This window comes from Sinocyclocheilus anshuiensis, unplaced genomic scaffold (assembly GCF_001515605.1).
Source record: "Sinocyclocheilus anshuiensis isolate Anshui unplaced genomic scaffold, SAMN03320099.WGS_v1.1 scaffold886, whole genome shotgun sequence".
Lineage (NCBI taxonomy): Eukaryota > Metazoa > Chordata > Actinopteri > Cypriniformes > Cyprinidae > Sinocyclocheilus > Sinocyclocheilus anshuiensis.
Window position 1 is genome coordinate 791103 of NW_015536542.1, and position 15934 is coordinate 807036.

General features: G+C 37.2%; 1 protein-coding gene across 1 annotated transcript; it reads left to right on the forward strand.

The window, feature by feature from the left end:
- The first annotated feature begins 3945 nt into the window (after nucleotides 1-3945).
- Nucleotides 3946-15699, forward strand: LOC107698067 (RNA-binding protein 40-like). The gene is made up of 16 exons (XM_016498986.1): nucleotides 3946-3997; nucleotides 5196-5358; nucleotides 5457-5504; nucleotides 5585-5694; nucleotides 6842-6931; nucleotides 8412-8523; nucleotides 8926-8994; nucleotides 9564-9706; nucleotides 10804-10929; nucleotides 11073-11224; nucleotides 13893-14060; nucleotides 14409-14503; nucleotides 14814-14872; nucleotides 15036-15168; nucleotides 15319-15391; nucleotides 15591-15699. The coding sequence occupies exons 2-15, from the start codon at nucleotides 5200-5202 to the stop codon at nucleotides 15385-15387; spliced, it is 1533 nt and encodes a 510-aa protein (XP_016354472.1). The 5' UTR covers nucleotides 3946-3997; nucleotides 5196-5199; the 3' UTR covers nucleotides 15388-15391; nucleotides 15591-15699.
- The last annotated feature ends 235 nt before the right edge of the window (nucleotides 15700-15934 follow it).

Here is a 15934-nt window from a genome sequence, read left to right on the forward strand (position 1 = left end):
GTTACGAGTCCAACTCTCTAACCATTAGGCCACGACTTCCCCAAGTATCGCCCGAACAGGGACTGTCTCAAATCACTGCAGCACAGGCACTCTCTGAAAATACACACTGTATTTATTGTCTTTAATCATCTGAAATCATTGGAGCACAGCACCGTCTGAAACAGCCAAACAAAGTCACTGTCTAAAATCACTGGAGCACAGGCACCGTCTGCAATCATTGGAGAATGGCAATCATATGGACCGTATTTTCTGTTGTCCTGGGAATAATTAAAGGAGTGATAACTCTAATCCACTCCACTGGCGCATTGTTTCATCTGTCTTAATTACAACCAAGTGAGGCCCAAAACACCCCCAAAGTAGAAGCACTATGATGGCATGTTCAGTCACCATCTTAAAATGATAGAGTGCACATACTGTGAAAACAATGGAGAAGAGTCACAGTTTGAAATCAATGGAAAACAATCATTAACTGGAAACACTGGAATAAAGGTAGCTTACTGTCTGAAATAACCTGAGATCATTGGCATGCAGATGCCATCTGAAATCACAGGATAACAGTCACCATCTGTAAACACTGGAGAGCGGTCACTTAAAACACCGGAGCAAAATCTGTTTATCAACCAGGAAAAAAAAAATAGTTTGTTTTTACGACCATTAGAATAACATTGTCTTTGCAAAATGAAATAAATAAGCTGTCTGGTTTGCATTCTGCCACAAGCCTCAATGTCTTTTGTCATGATAAAATATCAAAACCAGAGCAAAGTATGACAAAACAGAATGTTAAAAGAAACCCGGGCTAGCTTGCTCTCATTGTATTGAGCTCACATCTGCATGGCACATTGCTCAGGAATCTGGTTTGTGCTGTTATCACCATCATATGGACCGTATTTTCTGTTGTCCTGGGAATAATTAAAGGAGTGATAACTCTAATCCACTCCACTGGCGCATTGTTTCATCTGTCTTAATTACAACTGCAATCATTGGAGAATGGCAATCATATGGACCGTATTTTCTGTTGTCCTGGGAATAATTAAAGGAGTGATAACTCTAATCCACTCCACTGGCGCATTGTTTCATCTGTCTTAATTACAACCAAGTGAGGCCCAAAACACCCCCAAAGTAGAAGCACTATGATGGCATGTTGGCAGGTGCTGAAGGCCAGCTGAAGAGAAAGTCAAAGAGACAGACAGAGAGGAGGTGAGAGAAAGATGGAGAATGAGGAGAGAGGGTGTGGGAGTGGTGGTTAAAATGACGACTCATTCAGTAGATCTTGTCAGTTTTCTTGATGAATGCTTGTAGCCAATAACATAAGGAATTACTCAGTATGAGGCTTCCTTCCGCTGTAAAATTACTTCTGATGAAATCCTTCCTTTCACTTTTAGAGAGAGGAAGACAGCAAAGGAAAGCAGTGGTGTCAGCCCCACTGTCAGTGTGATTTAAAGGCTAAGCAGTTTGCTAACTTCCATCATTTTGCTAACTTTGTTGCTCTGTCTACAATAACATGCCAGTAGTTTTTACTCCGATTAAATCCGATTAATTACTATCACACTTGAACTATGATTTGCAACTTGCCATTGATCAAAAGTAATTATTACAGGAAGATACATTGTCCTTTTAGAGAGAATTTAATCGGACAAAACACTTTTGAGTGAAAGATGAGCCATCAATATTTTTGTTCCGTCTTCAAAAAAATTATAAAATTACTGTATTGTGATTTTTAAATGCATATATTTGCTACAAAACAATATGGTCAACTTTTAACAAGACCACTTTTATTTACTCACTTCTTTAAGAATGTTCTCAGAGGATTGTCACTACTGTGCAGGATATAAAAGTGTATAAGCATCTTAAAATAACTATAAAAAATCAGCTGTGATTCCTTTGCTTCCCTTTTATGTCTTGTGAGACAAAAATGTCTATGCTCGGAATTTATGAAAATGGGAGAAGCACACATTCATTCCCAAAGAGAATAAACAGGACATTTGAAATTGTTTATCTGTTTATTTACTTCCCTTTACACATAAGACTCTGGCTGTTTCTGAACATTTGGTATTAAGAATTATTCTCCTACAGCCAGGACAGCAGGCTTGTTTTAGAGCTGTCATATAAATTACAGCTCAGGGAATGTGGTGTCTCTGCTTGTGTTGATCCAGAAAGTGCTTTTACTGCAGACAGGCCCCCCCACCACCGTCACCCAAATTAATGTTTGTTACTGGCAAACAACTCAGACTTGCTCTGCTGTCCCAAGGCACATTGCAGTGTGTCTGTTTGTAGAAATCAACCCTGGATGTTCAAACACGGAAGCCCACTAATAAACATTTTCCTGATTTCAATGGTCATAATATTTCAGGTACACCCACACTGTAGAGTTCAATCTTGCCTTTTAACCCTTTTTAAGGTCTTCATTGTTAATTGGTTTGCATTAATACAGTTATCTCTAATTTAGCTCTTTGTAAAAATGAATATTCAATGAAAATTAACTACTTTTGTCCATTAATCACTGCACTTTATAATCTAGTAAATAAAAAAATAATAAAGTAGTATAAATCAATCAATAAGTAAACTTTATTTTAAATGAATAAATAAATGAATGAATAAATAAATAAAAACTACATTGACCTGCAAAAACTCTAACAATGTAACACAGCAGGACCAAGGTGCAAAAATACCATATAATAAATGAATTAATAAATAAATAAATATATTATATTATATATATAGTAAAGAGCGACTGTGAATTATCTCTAAAAATTAATTTGTAACACAGCAGGACCATTTAAATAAACGGCAAAAATAATCAAATCAAATATTCACACCACATAAACTGAAAATATATACAACATAATTAAAATTCTATATATAATTTTTTTGCAAAGTAAATTACATTAATATCAGTCACCACCATCAAACAATGACCGACATGCTTAGAGAGAGTTCATAGTACTGTATGAGCATGAGTAGTCAGCATGAAAGCTGATTTATGCTTCACAAGGCAATGCTGATGGGGCACAAGGCCTTTCCTTTTTGACACGTTTCTGTCACTTGCGGGCCAGCTGACAGGCAGCCCCCTTCCCTGCTCTCTCCAGGCTCGGACTGTTGGGTCAGGGATTAGATACCTTCCGCTCCTCCCTTCACATGTGAAATTTCAGAGCCAGCCAGGCTGAAAGGGGGCATTGTTCCCCCTTGTAAGGAATGCCCACGTTGTCTGCAATGAAAAAACTTCATTTGCACTGGAATTTGGAGGCTGTCTGACAATAGTGAGGACAATCTCCAAGTTAAATTGGCCCATAAACCGGGGTCAGTCCTCTGTGATTGTTCCCAGAGTATAAAGAGAACTGATAAAGGCTGTCATCGGGTTTGAAATTGTGTTCTAAAGAAGTTACTTTTCATATCTCAAAAAAATGAAAAGCTAATAGACAATATGCCATGGATTGAAATTCAGCAAGGAATTTGTATTTGTAAGGCACAATGGTGACAACCAATCCAGATCTGCAACCGCTAGTCCACTCCAAGCAAACATACGCTGTTGCCAACTTTCAAGCTCATTGAATATGCATTTTTGAATATGTGAAAAAAACAAAAACAAATCCTGAATAAATGGGACTCAGGACACAGAAGAGCAGTATGGTATGACTGGGAAGGAGGAAGGGAGGCCATTATTAGGCTTGGTCATATGCCAGCCATGCACACATTTGTCTGATCTCCACATAGTATGAGCATTACAGAGAAATATTAATGTTAAAGGCCTCTTCATTGGCTCAATATTGGAAAAAAATAACTTGTCTAGATGTTGACACTGATTAATTTTGTTAACAACAGTGCCATCTCCTGGCCGAGAACAAAAATGTTTTCTGAATTTGGACCGTATGTGATTGATGTGCATTGCGCACCAATCAGAGATATTAATGACCTACAAGCAACCAATCAGGTATCAGATTTCCGTGACTCATTAGACACGCCCACAAACTTTGTGCGGAAGAGGGTGAATATGAACCGGGTACGTGTCTCACATCTCTCTTAAACATCCACATGTGTCAGTTGTTATTTTTATGCTGGTCTATATTTCTTTAATAGCACAATGGTTTATTTGTTGTTGTTTTATTTGAACTATGAGCTCTTCTGTTCCCTTCTGTTTTCTAGTAAGCTGTTGATGCTAATGATTTGTCAGGCTCGCTTCAGAACAAAACCTCTAAACTTGCTTGTACATTTGCTAATTTGTAACCTGTTTACTTACTAAAACAGTCTTAAGCATGTTACTGCTTAAATGCAAATCTAGAGTGTCCTTCTGTGTTACATAAGCGCCAGATTTGTTGCTGCGTTAGTCTTTGTCTTTAGCCTGTGCAGATACTGTGTTTCCAGAACTACATTCCCCCGAACAACACTAGATGCTTAAATTAAGTTCCGGACAGTTGCGCTGCAGTTTTACTAACTTCATGAAAAATTACACTCTATTATAGTACTGAAAAGAATTAAAATGCATTAACCCATGCAGTGTATTTAATGTTGAAAAAAATGTAATAATGAGTGTAATAATAACTGTCTACGTGAATCTTATGAAACTTTTGAAGTCCATTATTTTATTGATAATTATCTACATTTCCCTGACAAGTTTTCAATAATGCAAAAACACGTCAATATTTTTACTACTGTAATGCAAAATAATGATAATTTATTATTGTATTATAATGGTAAGATATTATTCAACTTTGCTGGGGTTTTTTTGGGCAGGAATGATATTGTTGTATTGCAGTAATTTGAACTTGGTACGAAATGTGTAAAATTTTTGGTCAATGGCATTTATTTATTGGTCAAATTTGTTGCATTAATTAGTGAGATTTGCTAATATGTGTCAAAGTATTTGTCTTTGTTTCAGTTTATTTTATTTTCAAAGACATTATGTTGATATTGGGAACATATAACATTGGTTACATTTATTATACACATTTCTGCATTTATATTGACATGAAAACATATTAATTTGGTGTGCAGTGTAAAGGATTGCTGTGGACAATAAATCAGAATGAAAGTCTACCTTGTAAATGTTATTTAGTAATGCAGAAAGTCTTTGTTTTGACTGACTACATAACAGTAAAAACATAGTTTTTAACCCTCTACCTATCTTAAAGATCCACATGTTATTTGCATCATGAACAGACAGAGTAACTGACCTATTTAATTGCTGTCTTTGAATTTAGAATCATGGCAGAGATGGACGACGAGGCCGACGTTCAAACAAAGAAAAACAAAACCCTCATTGTACGACATCTGCCCAGAGAACTCAACAGAGATGAAAAGGAGGATCTCCTGAAATATTTTGGTGCCTCATCTGTCAGAGTGCTGTCAGAGAAGGGACCCGTAGTAAGTTGCAAGACTTGCAAGTATGAAAGTTGCAAATTGCTGTGGGTAAATGATGGAGTGAATAAATACAGCTGAACTAAATGTGTTGTCATCTGCAGAAACATATGGCATTTGCAACTTTCAGCAGTGAGATCTCAGCCTCTAAGGTAAAACTAAAATACACATGCTCATCTTGTGGTTTAAGAGCTGGTTTCGACATATGTTAGTAATGTCTTTCCTCCCGCAGGCACTAAACAGACTTCATCAGCTGAGAATCCTTGGTCACACACTAGTGGTTGAGTTTGCGAAAGATCACGACAGTGTCATTGTTTTGAAAGACCCACCAGTGTCTAAAAGGTAAATGGCAAAATCAATAATAATTTTAAGACTTTCAGTTATTCATGTTCCTTCCACCCTAAATATAAGCTGTCTAGATGTGTCTCTGATTGGCTAATTGTCTATTTCTATATTTTATCAGAACTGTGTTTATGGATGTTTCTTCAAATATAGGTACTGTTATGTTGCAGGAGTTGATTTAAGCTAACATATTTCATTTTGTTATATGAAGTTCACATTAAAACTGTCATAGAATTTATTTTGACTACTTTTAAAATGTGTCGTTAATAGATTTGCATTTATAATAGAGTTAATGTTAGCTAATATTAATTTTAAAAACATTAAAAATATACACAAAGATTATATACATGGTTTACAAAAATACACATAATTTCCATCCTGACCAACTATTTTGCCTCTAATAAAGCTTTATTAAAAGTTAGTTTATATGGCTGTTATTGTGACAACATTGTCAGTTTATTTGAGCTAAAATATGAGACTTGTGATTGTGAAGCAAACTGGGAAAGGTAAATATTAGTTGTATACAGACTAATTTTATTGTTATTTCTGCAGTGAAAAATAATTGTCGTATAATACAATTTTAACCCAGAATTGCTCATACATTTTTACAATGAATGAATAAAAAAAAAATAATAAAAATAAAAAATCTGCAAGTAACATTGAGTCAAAAATGAGATTTTAAAGTAGAAACATTCAAATAGTATTTTCTTGTAAACCCTACTCCAGTAATCTTGGTTTTATTTACTACTTCGAAAAATTATTATAATTTTTTTTTACAGTGTAATCAAGCTGTAATTTTGTCAGATTAAAGTGTGAAAATGTTATTCGTGTAGCTGAGATATATAAAATACAAGCTATGAGATAAACCTTAGCAAGACAAAGAAGCCTGCCATTTTATTCCAAAAATGTAGTTTTCAACACAGAATCATATCAAAAGTGTTTCAGGAAAAATGACATAATTGTCCTCGGACTAAGTATATACACTGTTTTTAGTTAGACAATTTGTTAGTAGACAAATAAAACTAGTGTGTTTGAAAAATTGTTTTAAAGAGAGTTTAAAAGAAAAGTTCACAGAGCCAAAGATGCCCATAGTTGAAGAAACACCTTTATATTTCTTAAGTCATAAAAGTTTTTCCTAATGTTTCAGTGGTGCTGGAACCCAAGTTGAGAAGGGAAAGAAAGACAAACAGCAAAACAATGTTCGTCTGGTGGACAACAGCATTGCTCCCAGTCTGGGGTAGGTGTGCACAAGCATCTGTGTTTTTTGATCAGCACATTGACTTCCTCTGCATGCGCCATCTCACTGTGTCACCGTGTTTATGATGTCACTGGAGATTTGAGACAGGCTAACACTCTCAATTGACATCTTGCACCTGGTGCCAGTAGTTCAGGTCCTGGTAACCCTGTATGAAGTGCCCACAGAGAAAGATGGAGAGAGGAAGTTGGAGAATGGCTGTCACCGTCCGTCTCATGTCTAATTACAGGCTCATGTCTCAGAGTGTCTGTTCTGCGGTGACAGCCCGTCTGCTCTTGCCATGTGGTGGCACCAGGTGGCCTTTGATAAAGAGACCGTGGGCTAAGATATAATTTTGCAGGAGGAGCCCGCACCTCACCTTCACTTAACGAGCGGAGCCGTGACAGATTTTTATTTATTTAATTCCGCCAGAACCTCTTGCACACAGAGCGGGGTCGCCTGATAAGTGTGTTTTTCAGTGGTGTGATGCTCCGAATGAAGTGCAGACCATTTCGATGATAGAATACGCAATCAAATTCAATTTGAAAGAGTCTTAACATTCAAAGCGTTTGGCTTGCGCGGAAAGTCCATGCAACATTAGGAGCATAAAATGCATAAGTTGGATGTTGGAGTGGGGAGTTGTGGGTAACATTTCATTCTACATTACAAACGTTACCTTTTATATGTCTATATGAAGACTTCAGATGCAAAAACCTCTAAGTCCGTCTGAGATATTTCTGAGATTTTTTCTTTTAAATAAGCATTTTTATCAGGCTGTTATGTTTAGGTTCAGTAATTTCACTTTAATAGCAAAGAAAAGGTTATTAGTCAGTTATTGAATGCCTTGAACATAAAAGATAATTAATCTTTTTAATTTATATGCACCAACATTTTTTTTAACTTTATTTATATTTTATATAAATTAATGTGCTTTCATAACTAATGACAGAGACACTTACATTTTCTTTATTATTATTACAATTATTATTAATATCTTACTGCTGTCATACTAGTAAAGCTTCACTAAACTAGTTTTATGTTGTCTTTTTGAAACTTTAAACATTAAAAGCACATTGTTGCTTAGTTTTGTTTTACCAGCAAAATCATTGTGAATATTTCATATATTACTTGCCCTAATTAATTACTACTTATAGCAATATAGCAATATTCAGTGTTGATGAATAAATAAAAGTGTCAGTGTTCCTAACTTAGCCAGAATCCAACATTTTTCAAGTAACAAGTGATATGAGCAACTAACAGTGTAACATGATTATTTAATTATTGCTCAGTAGTTTTCGCAAAAGTGTGTTTTGCAGGTGTGGGCATTTACGATACACAGCCAGATGTTTGTACCTCGCCCTTATATTTATGCTTCACCATTATGTGCATGCATCTTTTCACGAGTAGCATTTCTGGAAATGTTTCCCTGTCTCCTCTCCGAGGCTAACGACTGGCAATTTTTCATTTTTCTTTCCTCCCGCAGGTTGAAATTTCAAACAAATCCAATGCTGAAATATTTATACCCTCCTCCTTCAAGTGGAATTCTGACAAACATTACACACACTCTTCTGAGCATGCCCAAGTTCTACGTTCAAGTGAGTATAGGCTACAATTTTTCTGAATCAAGTCCAGTCTCTAAAACATCAAACCACAATATTTGCATGGAATTATTCTGATGGTATTAATATCGTGCTCATGTGGGAGGGATGAGTGATGTATTTAATGTTTTCCCTTAAGCTACACCGCACTGCTTTGTAAAACACCAGGGAGACTTTATAATTTCCTAGGCTGCCTTTTGGTGGCGCTAGATTTCTGAGAAACAGGCTGGTGGTTTAAACGCATTAAATCTGTTGCTCAGAGCTTCCCACACAACAATCTGGGTTACATATGGAGCCAGGGTCACAATTAATGTTTGTGTCCAAGAAATACTCAGTACCAGGTGTGTGGAAACAACACACACACTCATTTCTTCATCAGGTGAACATGCTCCTCCACAGGTTCTTCACTTGATGAATAAGATGAACCTTCCCTGCCCGTTTGGACCAGTGATGGCTCCTCCGCCACTGGTGAGTTGGTATTATGCGCTTTTGCAAATGTTTATGTTAACTTAAATTCAATTCAAGCAACCCAGGCAGGGGCGTAGATTACGCGGGGGACGTGTCCCCCCCCACTTTTAATATCACGTAAATTCGTCCCCCGCACTTTTTCGGGCAAGAGTGTTCTCATAGAGGTTTTCAAGAGCCGGTGTGAATGAATATAGGTTTAAATTCAAAGAGACAGTATAGTCTGTGCATGATCTGATGTTTACTCGAAGCCGGAGGGCGCGCTCGCGCAGAAAGTCGTAAGAGGAAATTCCTAATATGGACAAAACCGTTCAGCTATCGCTGTATGAAAACAGTTGTTTTCAGAAAAACAGAAACGCACTTCTGAAATGATGGCTACGCCCCTGAACCCAGGGCAGCATGATGACGAATGTATAATATGAATCACATCTTGCCGCATCGCCTGAATTAAAACTCAGCCTCATCCCTGATGCTTTGCTTTTTACTGAAGTTCTCTGTTAATACTGATGAGCTACACGGCTGTGCGAAGGAGCTCTTGAGAAGGTGTAACCTACTCAACTGCACCGTTTCAGTTTGAGATGCCTACAGGCCCACAGCTGCCCATGCCGCCACCCTTCCCCCCAGAGAACCCTCCTCTGCCGGAGCACGAGGAGGGGGTGTCAGGCAGTGAAGAAGAATCTGAGTACGAAAGTGGAGATGAGGAGGACAAAGAGAGGTAGCTGGTTCTCCACCTTTCTATTTTATCTGCAAGCTCTTTAAGTAGATTGGCATTATTAGGTAACCTTGGTGTTCAGCGAAGTGTGTGCAAGCAAGTTTTTGCTTTAAAAATGGATAATAATAAGAAATGTTTCCTGAGTAGCATGTAATAATGATTTCTGAAGGATCATGTGACACTGAGACTGGAGTAATGGCTGCTGAAAATTCAGCTTTGCCATCAAAGGAATATATTTTATTTTTAAATATATGGATAAAGAAAACAGTTGTTTAAAATTGTAATAATATTTCACAATATCACTGTTTCCACTGTATTTTTATTCAAATAAATGCAGTCTTGGTGAACATAAGAATCTAACCAACCCCAAACTTTTGAACAGTAGTGTATAACTATCCCATGATAAAACGTGTAATTTAACCAGGGACATATTTTTGAACACAAAACGGTGAGACGTTTTGAATGAATATACAATACAGCTGATAAGAATAATATTTCAATCATATTTTCATGTCATGGCCAATAATCATTAAATAGTCAATATAAAAATATATACAAATTTGGCTAAATAAATAAAAAATAAGACACTAAAAATAAGAAGTTAGTCGTATTAAATGCTACAAGTTAGTTTAAGCATCACAACATTATAAGTTTGAAAAAAGTTTGTTAAAGATTACATTTAACTGTGTTATTAAACTATTTGTGTTTTTAAAGAGAATTTTAATGATTAACTAAACTGTATGTAAAAACTAAATAAGCATAGACAATTATAACATCTATAATATTGGCCAGTACTAATGAATAAATACAAATTTTTACAGGGATGTTGCTCCTACAGACAGACAGATTATTAATCAAGTTTGTGTCTGCCACTACACAATCTGTTGTCCAATATCTAAAAATAACTGTGGTAGTATTTTTGACTATGCATCACCAGCATTGGCACGTTTTCTCATTGACAGATTGTCGATCTCCAGAATGGCAGCAGCTGAAAGCTGCAAAATGTTCGGTTTGTTTGTTTTGTTGCCATGTTTTACCTTGTGTTCAAAAGCCATACATGTTTAATAGCTTCTCACTTCTTCTCTCTGCGTTCCACAAAGGATGATCAGACTGATGGGCCTTGTTAACCAGCCATGCAAAAGGCCGTTGAGAACAAAGACTTCTTCCAAGAGAAAGAAACCCAAACTAAAAGACCTCCTGTTTATTCCCAAACCAGATTCCCATGGGTAAACTCTATCAGCTGCATTTCACTCAACCAGAAGCTTCTTTATCATTAATTAAGTAAAACAAAACAGCACCTTATAGTTTAAATAGACCACCTTCAGCAATACAAAAAGATTTGCAGATAGCTCAATGTTGTATCTCTCAGTCCCTCAGGCCCAGCCCTGCAGCCTTCAGACGTGTTTGAGCATCCTCAGACGCTTGGACAGAAAAAGATTGAGTTCCATATATCGGCTGAGGGGTCCACCATCCTCGAGGGTCCCAGACAGAATCAAGAGCACTTTGCAGATGCGACCGAAGGTAAGGCTGCACGTCCCCCGCCACTCCTTCCACATCATCCATTTATCTATCCGCCTGCATCACCGAATGCGCCCCGGGTTTAGCCATCCATCCAGAGCGGACCTGCTCAATTAACACAGCAATTAGCCCTGAGAATAGTGACTCAGCTGGAGAGAAGATTTAATGTATCGGGCTGTCAACAGGCCAAGCTGTTCTCGCCATGAGGCGTCGAGACCCTCCCCTGCATCAGGATAACCCTGAAACTTTATTCGGGAATTAGGAATGACGGAACGATCAAACAAAATCAAACGCACATGAAACTTTTTGGTGCACTGTTAAAAAAAACCTTTGCCAGAACTTACTGTGAAAAATACATTTTAGGTTTTACAGAACTTAAATTTACAGTAAAAACCGGTATAAACTGATATAATGTTAATATACCAACCAACTAAAGTACTAAATCTAAACCTAAATAAAGCACTAAATCGGTTTTATACCTTTATAATACACCAATAACCACCAAAAACACAGGTGGTCATGAAAAAGCCACATGTACAATCAAAAATCATCACAAGTAGATTTTCCACAAGCTGAGGTGAATACTAATATACAGTGGTGTGAAAAAGTGTTGGCCCCCTTCCTGATTTCTTATTTTTTTGCATGTTTGTCACACTTTAAACACTAGTAAAAGGTAACACAAGTGAACACAACATGCAGCTTTTAAATGAAGGTTTTTATTATTAAGGGAAAACAAAATCCAAAACTACATTGCCCTGTGTGAAAAAGTGTTTGCCCCCTAAACCTAATAACTGGTTGGGTCACCCTTAGCAGCAACAACTGCAATCAAGCGTTTGCGATAACTTGCAATGAGTCTGTTACAGCGCTGTGGAGGGATTTTGGTCCACTCATCTATGCAGAATTGTTGTAATTCAGCCACATTGGAGGGTTTTCGAGCATGAACCGCCTTTTTAAGGTCATGCCACAGCATCTCAATAGGATGAAACATTAAAGTGTGACAAACATGCAAAAAAATAAGAAATCAGGAAGGGGGCCAACACTTTTTCACACCACTGTATAGGCACACATAAATACAAAACACCTTCAATTCAATAATCATAAATTTAACACATAAAAACCTAGCATACTTCAAGTAGGGCAGGCGATTTCGGAGAGGGTAGCATTAGCAAGCTAGCTTTGAAAAAGCATAAGATCCCACCCTCACTGCATAATCACTCTCCAAAGCCACGCCTCCTCCAAAACACTGAACGCGCACAGGCAGACCAGAGGCTAACAAGCGACACAATGAGAGACGGCGTTGGTGGAGGGTTGAATGCAAAGCTGCCAGATTTTCTCATGTCTCATTCACCAGTGAGAAAACATTACGGTACAAAGCACATAATATTATAATAATAACGCTGTTCGGTCTGCAGCGCAGTGGCAGCGGCTCACAATGCACACAGTCAGCTCCCTCAAGCGCTTGCTGAAGAGCAGAATCTAACGTTGTTTTCACTGGATGCGTTTTTAAAGCTTCCTGGTCGCTACGTCACCCTGACCGTGACGTCTCGCCACTCTACTGGACTGATTTCACATGTGCTTCAGTCATGCAGACGCATTTCTAACGCAGCTCGAGTTCCTGAAGGGGAACTAAGATGAAACTTATTTTAATGAAAAAACATCAAATATGAAGTTTCACACAAGGAATTATAGAAATGCCGAATTATTTTTTCTCTGTAAATTATAAGAAGACTTGTTTTTTTTCATTGCCAAAATCTGTAACTCTAATAGTATTTTAGGACCAATAAATGGACATTTTTACCATTAAAATTACAATAATTCTTTACAGAGTGCAGGTACGTAACGTCTTAGCAATTATTTAGCACCGGCACTCTTCACAGACACAGCATAAAATTCGTCCACTGCAGTCAAATTGAGATCCAGTCTTTTGTTTACCTTATCTTCCTGTTTGTTTTCCATTAATGTCTACGACCTAAAACGGAGACAGAAAACGTTCCAAAGTCAAAGACAAACAGCTTTCCTAACCTGTTGAAAAAAGAAACAAGCACAGTAGTTATTTCCAGTGTGCTCGCGTTTAACTGATAAACAATATGTTTAAGTGATGAGAAACGTCAAAGAAATCCACACTCTCTGAGGGAAACTTATCAGCATTTCTTGCTCTAGTAAACATTAGGCACTAGATCTGTCAGACACGTTTCCAGAGGATTTGTGTAGCCTCGCTGCTTCCCATAATTCCTCATACGCGCTTTGCTTACGGCTTACTGCCAACTGCCAGGTGACATCTCCAACTGCGCTATGAAAGAACCTGAAAGAAAACCCCACAGAGCGTGACCCCACACTAGTGTCACCCTCAGAGATTAATTCACTTGCCTGTTTTTTTTCCTCTGGCATGAATTTTCCATTTTATCTGTTTTTACGTGCCTTTTGTTATTGATTACAGGAATCGATTTTGCTTTCATGTACGACAAGAAAACAATCCTGTGCTTTCGTTTTCTAGTTTGTTTTGAATAGTCAAGGCTTGTCATTTTGATATGTGTTCACACAAGGCTTCGGTGCCGCCTTTCACTTGTCATCGTTGAAATCTGCAACAGGCAGCCTGTCTCAGACAGATTGAAATTGAGCACCGTGACAGTTCAAAACACACTCTAATTATGTTTCTGCAACTTTTTCCTAGACACGGCAGAGATGGAGGTTTCCATTCAGGAAGCTGCGGAAGGGTTTGGGAAAATCTACCCAAGCGCTCAGGTCCCCAGACAGGAGGAAGAGAGGGAGGAAGATGAGGACATCCCCTCTGAGTTCATCTCTAGGAGAGAGCTAGAGAGAGGGAGACTCTCCAGAGACGGTGAAACACTCTCAAATTGTGCACGCATACACTCTCTTCTTCTTTGTAGTACACCGAACATCAAATAGAATTGACCAGCTCTACTAAAGAATTTGCCTTTTGAGTGTTCGCAAGAAGCATGCAGCTGATCTTTAAAGAGGAAATTAATATTTGATACAAAGAACACCAGGCTGTCGTCATATGACTGTTTGCATGTTTCAGATGTTTGCGAGTGATTGCTTGAATTTAAGTCAGTCAGTCATTCCTAAACGTACGTTTGACAGTTTTATCTCTCAGATTTACTTTTCACATGACTGTGTGCGTCTGTTGTATTGATTTATTCTTTTATGGACTCTTTTACATTTGCAGAGATGAAGAAAATGTCTGTGTTTAAAAATTATGAACCTGGAGAGCCAACCTGCAGGCTTTATGTTAAGAATATTGCAAAGCAAGTTGAAGAAAAAGTAAGTATCTGCTCTTTTACTAGTGGTTGACAGGCATATATAAAGACATACACACACACACACACACACACACACACACACACACACATATATATATATATATATATATATATATATATGATTCATATACTGCAAATATAATATATGTATATATATATATATATATATATATATATATATTTGTATTCTACATACAGAAAATTCTTAAGATTGCATAACATTTGCTTTAGTGTGGGGTCTAGAACAGTCGGAGAGCTCATAATTCTCACTTTAGTACCAGCTACATAACCCAGCTCAATCTTTTCCGCAGGATCTGAAGTTCATCTACGGCCGGTATATCGACATCTCCTCAGAGGAGGAGAAAAACATGTAAGCACCACTGTCTCATGCCTCAGGCCCTTGTCTGGGGCCTTAACTCTGCGAATCACAATCAAAGCCAATGAAAAGAAAACACCACTCCTAGGCTAGTGGTGAATACAGGTGAGTTCTTCATGAACATGTGCTGATGTACAAGTGTGTTTGTTCCCGTCAGGTTTGATATTGTTTTGATGAAAGAGGGGAGGATGAAAGGTCAGGCCTTCATTGGGCTCCCCAGGGAGAGAAGCGCAGAGAAGGCCTTAAAGGAAACCAATGGATATGTACTCAACGACAAACCTCTTGTGGTGGTATCCTTTGTTTTTGGCATTACATTTCTGACAGAATGTTTTGTCTTTCACTCTCCAACAAAAACAGTGTGTTTTGCTTTTTATACCTAGGATTTATTTTTTACAAATGTTTTACTGTCAAATAAAATCATGCCTTAACTTAAACTCCAGCAATTCGCCCGATCTGCAAAACCTAAACAGGAATCTGCTGACTCAAAGAAAGGAGGCAAAAAACACTGAACTGGTGGGTTAAAAGACCAACAATTTTTGTATTTATGTAAATATTTTTATAGTTGTGTCTGTTGAAGTGGGTTGGTGAAATATTTACTGACAAATTTTTTATAAGAAATTATTATAAGTTGATAAAATAGCCTCTTAATTTTAAAGTTTTTGTTTTTTTGGTGTCCAGATAAATTTTAACCCAACATTTCTATTTGTTTAAGATGATGTTGATGTTCAATCATGAGCCTACAGGAGCTCCATCTTTACTTCATATCCTTTAAAATATCCTTTAAAAGAGTTATTTGAATTGCTTGCTTTGATAAAAAAAATATAGGCAATAACTGAATTCTTCCAAATGTCAAGCAATATTTTTTATGTTTATGTTTATTAGCATAAATTATATATATATATATACATTACACATAAAGCTTGTTATTAATATTTTTTCCTCCAATTTTATTGCAGAACGCTGCTGTTGAGTTCTGTTGGACAGAAGTTCATCATCGATTAATGTAATATTATTTTTTATTATTATATTTGATTTTGTTGATATGTCGTGCAATAC

What these genes read in the sequence shown, in the direction of transcription:
- LOC107698067 (XM_016498986.1), top strand. Translation starts at nt 5,200, where the DNA reads ATGGCAGAGATGGACGACGAGGCCGACGTTCAAACAAAGAAAAACAAA. An exon ending in GACCCACCAGTGTCTAAAAG is followed by an intron (nt 5,695 to 6,841) that starts GTAAATGGCAAA and finishes CTAATGTTTCAG; the next exon opens with TGGTGCTGGAACCCAAGTTG. An exon ending in CCCAAACCAGATTCCCATGG is followed by an intron (nt 10,930 to 11,072) that starts GTAAACTCTATC and finishes TGTATCTCTCAG; the next exon opens with TCCCTCAGGCCCAGCCCTGC.